General features: G+C 40.1%; 1 protein-coding gene across 1 annotated transcript; it reads right to left on the bottom strand.

The window, feature by feature from the left end:
• Window positions 1–7,425: 7,425 nt before the first annotated feature.
• Window positions 7,426–8,367, bottom strand: LOC148775744 (olfactory receptor 5AL1-like). Its single transcript, XM_088843573.1, has one exon. The coding sequence runs from the start codon at window positions 8,365–8,367 to the stop codon at window positions 7,426–7,428; it is 942 nt and encodes a 313-aa protein (XP_088699699.1).
• Between the last annotated feature and the right edge of the window lie 1,260 nt (window positions 8,368–9,627).

Consider the following 9,627-nt stretch of genomic DNA (forward strand, 5'->3'; position numbering starts at 1 on the left):
ATGTCTCACAAGCATAAACGATCATTATGGCTAATCTTTAGGAACTCAGTTTGCTTAACAGACAGGGCTTGATCACTTGAAATTTCAGATCATTCTGCTGAATCTAAGTAAAATAAAACATTAATAATTACTAGCAAAGATGATTTTAACATGTGGGAAAGCAACTCAGAAACATTTAACTGTTTTTATTTACTTTTTATAATTTAGTATGAGCTTTATTGGGGTTTGCAAGGGCACTAGTGGTAAAGAACTCTCCTGCCAATGCAGGAGACATAAAAACAAGGGTTCAAATCCTAGGTAGGGAAGATACCCTGTAGGAGGACATGGTAACCCACTTCAGTATTCTTGCCTGGAAAATCCCTTGGACAGAGGAACCTGGTGGGCTAGAGTCCACAGGGTCACAAAGAGTCAGACATGATTGAGGTGACTTAGCACGCATACATGCACATGAGCCTTATTAAATTTTTAACTTTATAAGAAGTCAGTGCACATTAAAACGGTAAGTTAGCTTTGCTGTTGGACTTTGCAAGGCTAACAAGTAATAGTTTATACTCCACCAAATATCCAGCCCTACATCTGCAACCCACTCAATTAACTGCTGAGTTGTAAGGATTAATAATTAAGCCATGAGTTTAGAAGCTTGGAGGTACAGTTTGTTCAGTCTCAGAAAATTGTTGTTTGAACATTCTGTTCAAAGAAGAAAATAATTTAAAATTAACTTTATTTTTTTCCTGAGGTCTAATGGAAAGCACTTAAAGGCATGCAAATCAGAGAGAAATGAACACTTCTTTTCTTCAAACTCTCTAACAAATTCGCCTCATTCCACACATGTATAGAGTGATAAATAGAGAGACATACAGATAGAAATTTTGTAAACAATCTTATTACAAAGAAAGAAAGAACAGTTATTAAATGTGGACATTTTATCCTAGGAAGACTGTTATGATTTTTATAACACCATTTTCTCTAGTAGAATAAAAGCATAAATGATAAAGAACCTTAAACATAAATTGTACAGAAGTCATCATATTTGTTTGCATTTTATTTCTAGCCAATCTGTAATGATTTAACTCTGTGGTTTTCCTTAGAGGCTTGGTAGAAATTCAAGAAAGTTTGAAAGAGATCTATCTGCATGAACAAGGCTATGAGTGTCTCAAATACATTCCTAAATTATTTTAAGAATATATCTTAAACATTTTCCTTCTGTCAAAATCATAAAATCTATCTTCAGGATTTCTTATCAGAGTTCATTTCACTTCAAATTTTTTTTTCAATTCATTCTATGATCACTATTGCTTCAACTATCTAATTGTTTTTTTAAAAGAAAATCCCCAATTTTTAGAGACCTGAAGCAACAATGATTTTCTATCTCTTGTAATCCCGTGGGCTACGGACAATCTCTCTCCACATTGTGGTGTCAGCTGGGCAGTAGGCTGGCTCTATGGTCCATGAAGACCTCAGTCACATGGCTGATATTATCCTTGATGAAGCTAGACCTCAGTCACATGGCTGATATTATCCTTGATGAAGCTGACAGCTGGATGTTGTCCATGTGATGAGATGGACTTGAGATTCCAATGAAAACATGGTGGTTGAGTTCAAACATTTAAAATTTCCCTGGGAAAAAGTTCTAGCCTTAGAAGTTGTGCACTTTTAAGCATTATATTGACTAAAGCAGGTCACAGGGACGATAGCTCTGAGCTACATGTTGGATATTTCGAAAGATTAACAGATTTGATTTAATCTCAGGAAGAGTAGCTTCTGCAAGGAATCCAAAGATGTTGGAAATATCTGAGTTGGAAAGGAATGATATTTGAGTCTCTGGAAAACTGAAATCAGCATTACTGCACAGGCCTTGGAGAAAAGCCAGACATTCTGATGAAGAAATAAAATGGTTTTCTGTGTTCTAGTACACCCTGGTAGAAACTAAGTGCCAGATGATGAGACAGCAAGTAAACATTTAGCATCTACTGTTTATTCTGTGCTGGATAGTATAGCATCCACCAACTCAAATTTCAGTCCAGCCCAATAGCAATCCATCAAATGGAAGTCATTCGCTTACAACCTGGTTAAATTAGGTTGAGATGTTAGTAACAAATTATATGAACAAGGGATGCAGATTTTATATTGCCTGTCTCTGCCACACAGACCCCCACACAGTCCATGCTACAGTTGAATAAGCTAGGGGATCCAAATTAGGAGGTCCCAAATAATATTTGGAGCTTAAGGGGGTTCAAAGAAAGAGGTTCCAAATAAGATTGGGGTGGCAAGAGTGGTAGCGAATCTGCCTGCCAACACGGGAGATGCAAGAGATGGGGGTTCAGTTCCTAGGTTGGATAGATTTCTTGGAGCAGAAAATGACAACTCATTGGAAAATTCCAAGAACAGAAGAGCTTGGAGGACTACAGTCCAAGGAGTCACAGAGTCTGACATGACTGAGCACACACGCACAAATAAGATTTGAGCCAAGAGCAAAGAAGGGCTTTTACACCATGTTGGAAATACAGGCGGCCCTGATTGATAGTGGTGAAAGCAGGTTATCTCAGTGGGTAGAACATTACCTTCTATTTCAAAGGGGGAGACTGTGGCCTGAAGATCACAGCCACTCTCTGACCCATAGATGGTGATAAATAACACTGGACACTTGTTAATGGGACTGAGGATACCAAGAACTTGGCACTTTGGAGAAGAGCACTTTAGATGAACTTATGAAAAGCACAAAGCATGCTGATTTAATTTTTTTTTTTTTTCTTTAACTACCAAGAAGTCACTGGGCTTAGCAGGTGACGCAGTGCTAAAGAATCTGCTTGCTAAGCAGGAGACAAGAGTTTGATCCTTGGATCAGGAAGACCCCCTGGAGAAGGAAATAGCAACCCACTGCAGCATTCTTGCCTGGGAAATCCCATGGACAGAGGAGCCTGGTGGGCTACAGTCTGTGTGGCCACAAAGAATAGAATATGGCTTAGTGACTAAACAGCAAGGAGTAACTATTGCAGAAGAGGTCTGCACAGATGAAAAGGATTGGAAAACCCATCACAGGCACACTCGCCACCTTCCCTCCTCCTCACAGCCCCGGGATCATCATGGACAGCATCGTCACAGCGTCGGGAATGAAAACCATGTGTGTTCCCGAAAACACGGCTCCTTCCTACTGCTGCCAGTGTGAGCGCCCAGTCTGTTAGGAGCAGAGACCTATGCCAAGTCCTGAGTGCGGCACCCCTCTTTTGCAATAAAAATCAGAAAAACATGATACAACAGTTATATCAGACCCCTTCAATGTTGGACGAGACAGCAGTTCGTCCTCACTGAAATCCATAGATTGAAAAGCAATTTTTTGTCCCAAGACCCATTATCCTAGGATGTGTCATCTTTCAATAGTTTAAAGGGTGTTTTGTTTTTTAAATAATAAGCCATAGAATATTCCCTCAGAAGAAATACAGTCACTCTACAGCAATGAAAGTTTGGCATGGCCATGGCATATAATGAATGGTCTTAACCAATTATCTCAGTTGGCTTGATTGGACTTATGAATTGCAATCTGACCACACAGCCAAGTCACCAGCTCAGAAAATGATTTGGCTGCATCGGTGCACTGTCCTCCATGATACACTGTAGGTAATGAACCAATGGGATTATATGTTATAGTGTCCCTAACAGCATGGGATCATAGGTCTGGAACCAAAGACGTGATAGTAGAATTTATCCTTCTCATCATTACATCCTGTGACCAATTTTCTGCATTTATGTCTCCTATTCCTATAATACTAGGCTCTCTGGATTGTAGGATGAGGATCCCAGAGGGCAAATATTTGCACCAGCAGCTCAATCAGTGTTTTAAGAAACTGGAATCTTTGACTACTTCAAACCAACAGACTGGCAGACAAGGAAGGACTCAGTGTGCCAGTTAAGATAATCAACTCGGATTTACTTAAGAAATTATGGACTTCCCTGGTGGCTCAGGCAGTAAAGCATCTGTCTACAATGCAGGAGACCTGGGTTCGATCCCTGGGTCAGGAAGATTCCTTGGAGAAGGAAATGGCAACCCACTCCAGTACTCTTGCCTAGAAAATCCAATGGAGGGAGGAGCCTGGTGTCCATGGGGTCACAAAGAGTCGGACACAACTGAGCGACTTCACTCACTTACACAATGGAGCCAGGAAAAATATATATGAAACACAGGAATTCATATGGCATCTTTAGAACTTCTGTGCCCAGTGATAATACCACGGCTAGTGGGAAACTTCACAAACTGTTAATATAAATTAACAAAGACGGGGCAATTAATTTCTCAGTAATAATGCAGAATAAAATTTATGTCACTGCACCCAGAAGTAATCAGTGGAGCTAAAGTGCAGGCTGAACATAGAAGGGAGAGTGCTTAAATGATCATGTTAAAATGTTCAGACAGGAGGATTTGGCTGTTTCATACAAAAACAAACACATTTTTTACCGTACAAATCAGCAATTTATCCAAAGAATTTGAAAACATGCATTTACATAAAAAATATGCATAAAAATATTTATGGCTGAGTTATTTATAATTGTTAAAATTTTGAAGCAACCAAGATGTCCTTCAGTAGGTGAATGGATAAATAAACTGTGGTACATCCAGATAAAGGAATGTTATACAAAGCTAAAAAGAAATGAGCTATTAGCTATGAAAAGACACAGTTCAGTTCAGTCACTCAGTCGTGTCTGACTCTCTGCGACCCCATGAATCACAGCACGCCAGGCCTCCCTGTCCATCACCAACTCCTGGAGTTCACTCAAACTCATGTCCATCAAGTCGGTGATGCCATCCAGCCATCTCATTCTCTGTCGTCCCTGTCTCCTCCTGCCCCCAATCCCTCCCAGCATCAGTGTCTTTTCCAGTGAGTCAACTCTTCGCATAAGGTGGCCAAAGTATTGGAGTTTCAGCTTTAGCATCAGTCCTTCCAATGAACACCCAGGATTGATCTCCTTCAGAATGGACTGGTTGGATCTCCTTGCAGTCCAAGGGACTCTCAAGAGTCTTCTCCAGCACCACAGTTCAAAAGCATCAAATCTTCAGCACTCAGCTTTCTTCACAGTCCAACTCTCACATCCATACATGACCATTGGAAAAACCATGGCCTTGACTAGATGAAAAAGACAACCAAAAAAAGCTACGTACTATATAATTGGGCTTCCCTGGTGGCTCAGAGGTTAAAGCGTCTGCCTCCAATGTGGGAGACCAGGGTTCGATCCCTAGGTCAGGAAGATCCCCTGGAGAAGGAAATGGTAACCCACTCCAGTATTCTTGCCTGGAGAATCCCATGGACTCTGGAGAAGCCTGGGAGGCTACAGTCCACGGGTCGCAAAGAGTCGGACACGACTGAGCGACTGAACAGACGGACGGACGGACTATATAATTACAACTTTATGACATTCTGGAAAAGGCAAAACATCAGAGACAATCAGAAAATCCATGTTTGCCATGGGTGAGGGCAGTGGGGATGAGATGAATAGACAGAGCAGAGAGGATCCTTAGAGCAATGAAAAATACTCTGTGCAGTAGTACAATGATGGATTAAATCATTACACATTTGACTAGAATCAGAGAATGCACAATACCTAGAGTGAAACCTAAGGTAAATTATGGACATTCCGTGATTAAGATACATCAATGAAGATTCGTCTATTGTAACAAGTGCACCATTTGGTGAGTGGTGCTGAAAACTGGGAGGTTATGCATGTGACAGTAAGGGGTATAAGACCAAAGCTCTGCATCTCCCTCTCCATTTTGAGGGAGGTGGGAGGGGGGTTCAAGATGGGGAACACGTATAAATATAAAACTTCTCTAAAAAATAAACCCTTTCAAAACATGCCCAACCATATAAATGGAACACTGTAAAGATAATAATAAGTTCATTTTACAGACATTTTAAAACCAAAACACTTTAACCAAGCAATATATTATATTTAACTTTGATTCAACGTGGAGGAAAAAATTTACATGGTGTTTATACTATTTGTGTAGCTCATTTCTCTCAAGATAGCCAAAAAATCCTCAATATTAGAGAGAAATGAGACAAAATTATGATTTTAAAGTGCTTTATTTTTCATCTCTATTAACAAAGCATTTTATGATCAAAGAGAATGAATAGTTTCTATCTCTTTTTTAGAATTCGACGATTAAAATATTTATGAGATACCTACTACGTGTAAGTCAAAATAGGAAAATATCTGTTTTCAAGGAGGAAATAAAACATCAGCAAACTGAGTCACAAAGGACAAAGGCTACTCTGCCTGCTGATTCTGAATCACTGCACAAGCCTCGATTTAAAATGTGCTAAATCTGTACCCTGCGGAGAAGGCAATGGCACCCCACTCCAGTGTTCTTGCCTGGAGAATCCCAGGGATGGGGGAGCCTGGTAGGCTGCAGTCCATGGGGTCACGAAGAGTCGGACACGACTGAGCGACTTCACTTTCACTTTTCACTCTGATGCATTGGAGAAGGAAATGGCAACCCACTCCAGTGTTCTTGCCTGCAGAATCCCAGGGATGGGGGAGCCTGGTGGGCTGCCGTCTATGGGGTCACACAGAGTCGGACACGACTGAAGTGACTTAGCAGCAGCAGCAAACCTGTACCCTTATGGCAGAAAGTGAAGAGAAACTAAAGAGCCTCTTGATGAAAGTGAAAGAGGAGAGTGAAAAGTTGGCTTAAAGCTCAACATTCAGAAAACTAAGATCATGGCATCCAGTCCCATCTCTTCATGGCAGATAGATGGGTAAACAGTGGAAACAGTGGCTGATTTTTTTTTTTGAGGGGAGTGGCTCCAAAATCACTGCAGATGGTGATTGCAGCCATGAAATTAAAAAATGCTTACTCCTTGGAAGGAAAGTTATGACCAACCTAGAGAACATTTTAAAAATCATAGACATTACTTTCTCAACAAATGTCCATCTAGTCAAGGCTACGGTTTTTCCTGTAGTCATGTATGGATGTGAGAGTTGAACTATAAAGAAAGCTGAGTGCAGAAGAATTGATGCTTTTGAACTGTGGTGTTGGATAAGACTTTTGAGAGTCCCTTGGACTGCAAGGAGATCCAAACTGTCCATCCTGAGCTCCACTGGGAGCTCAGTCCCAGGTGTTCATTGGAAGGACTAATGTTGAAGCTGAGACTCCAATACTTTGGCCACCTGATGCGAAGAGCTGACTCATTGGAAAAGACCCTGATGTTGGGAAAGATTGAGGGCGGGAGGAGAAGGAGACGACAGAGGATGAGATGGTTGGATGGCATCACTGACTCAATGGACATGGGTTTGGGTAAACTCCAGGAGTTGGTGATGGATAGGGAGGCCTGTCGTGCTGTGGTTCATGGGGTCGCAAAGAGTTGGACATGCCTGAGTGCCTGAACTGAACTGAAATGTATACCCAGCATATCTTTAGTAACAACACACTTCTTATTTTTTATTCAAATATATATTTTCAATAATTTTTCTCAAAGCATTTTTTACCTCCCGATTCCTCAAGCTGTAGATCAATGGGTTTAGCATAGGAATCACCACTGTATAGAAAACTGAGGCAAATTTGTCTTTGTCTAGTGAGTGGCTTGACTTGGGCTGCAGGTACATAAAACTGAGGGTCCCATAATACATAGTAATAGAAAAAAGGTGAGAGGCACAGGTAGAAAAGGCTTTCTGTCTCCCTACAGCAGAATGGATCCTTATAATGGCAAAGACGATGAATACATAGGATATGAGAACGCTGATAAGAGAACAGAAGATGTTGAATCCTGCAATGGCTAATAACATCAGCTCTTTGACTCGCGTATCAGAGCAGGCCAGAGAGATCAAGGGAACATCATCACAGTAGAACTGGTTGATCACATTAGGGCCACAGAAAGTCATGTGGAATGTAGCCATTGCTTGTATGAATCCCACCAGGAATCCATAAATATAAGAGCTAGTGACCATTTGGATGCAGAGTTTCCTAGGCATGAGAGCTACATAGAATAAAGGGTGGCATATGGCCACATACCGATCATAAGCCATGACAGACAGCATTAATAATTCCCAAACTGAAAATGTGATAAAGCCACATACTTGAGTGGCACATGCATAAAGTGAAACGCTTTTAATTTCACGAAAAGTGTTTACAAGGGTGTTTGGTGTGATGGTGGAGGAACCATACAAATCCACAAAAGCCAGATGACAGAGGAAAAAATACATGGGTGTGTGAAGTTGAGGACTCACTTGTATTAGCACAATCAAACCAAGATTACCCAAGGCAGTAACCAAGTAGATCAACAATAAAACACAAAAGAAAATGAGCTGAAGCTCTGGGTTATCTGTGAGGCCCAAGAGGATGAACTCAGTAACTGCTGAATGATTGCTTTCTGCCATGAAATAAGCAATTCTACAGTAAATTCCACCAGAGCACACACTCTGAATAATCTTGACTCCGTAAGGAATGATTAAGTGTGAGAAGGTATCCCTGGCTCTCCAGGATGTTCTACTAAATTCAGTTAAAGTAGAGTCTTGATAAGGACTCTGAATTATGTGTAGATTTACTTGTGAATTTACTGTAAAAAAATCTGGTCCAGGCGGAAATTCTACTAAGAAGCTGTAAAAGAAGAAGGGGAGAATTTCAATTAAAATTTTATAATCAATACAATAGCAAAACCTGTGCTGTACTTGTCTTTAAAGAAAAAAAAAAAGCATTCAGGATATAAAGTTGCTTTAATAGCAAATACATTAACATAATTTCTTAAGTTGCAAATTTCCTTCACAGAACTCATTTTATCATTTTATAAGAATATTAAAAATTAGCTAAATCAAGCATGGAAAGTGTAAGTCAAAAATCAAAATACTAACAGTATGTATCCTTAGGGAACCAGTTCGGTATAATATTAAAATTTTCTTCATTTTGTTTATCTTCATATTCAATTTTTTCAATACATACGTAATATTGATATTTAGGAAAACGGCTTTGTGAAATTTTCTGGCTATCTTTTGGGAAAATACACACAAGTCAACAATTTTCCAGATTGTAAAATGTTTTTAAATAATTAAGATATATGTTTTTAAGCTCTATCTTGAAGTATCAAATGGTCCCAAGTGAATAGCATTTGGAGAGCATTTAGAAGAACCTCATTTCACAGAAGATTTATACAGACCCAAGGTGGATTCTCAGTGCTCAAAAACTTGTTCAATTGAAGTTGTTCCCATCCTTTCTTAACAGGGCAGAGGATAAGTTAATATGATTTTCCTTTATCACTGTATTGTCTCAGGTTACTTCACATACACCTTATAGATTTTTAAGACAGTAAAAAACATGACAAAATACACAGAAGAGCTCCTCCCACGTTAAATCTGGATTGACATCCCCTTGAAAACTTATCTTGGTTATTCCTTTCTCTATCTGTTCCCAACACCGATTTTCAACCAAACTTATTGGAACAGGTATCTGTCCGCAATTTCTCAAATATAACTATTTTCCGTCGCTAAGTTGTGTCTGAATCTTTGTGACCCCATGGACTGCAGCATGCCGGGCATCCCTGTCCTTCCCTGTCTCCCCGAGTTTGCTCAGATTCATGTCCTTTGAGTCATTGATGCCATCCAGCCATCGCATCCGATGTCATCCTCTTCTCCTCCTGCCTTCAG

Source organism: Moschus berezovskii, chromosome 14 (assembly GCF_049115385.1).
Source record: "Moschus berezovskii isolate FMDL1 chromosome 14, NW_MosBer_1.0, whole genome shotgun sequence".
In the NCBI taxonomy this organism is placed as follows: Eukaryota; Metazoa; Chordata; class Mammalia; order Artiodactyla; family Moschidae; genus Moschus; species Moschus berezovskii.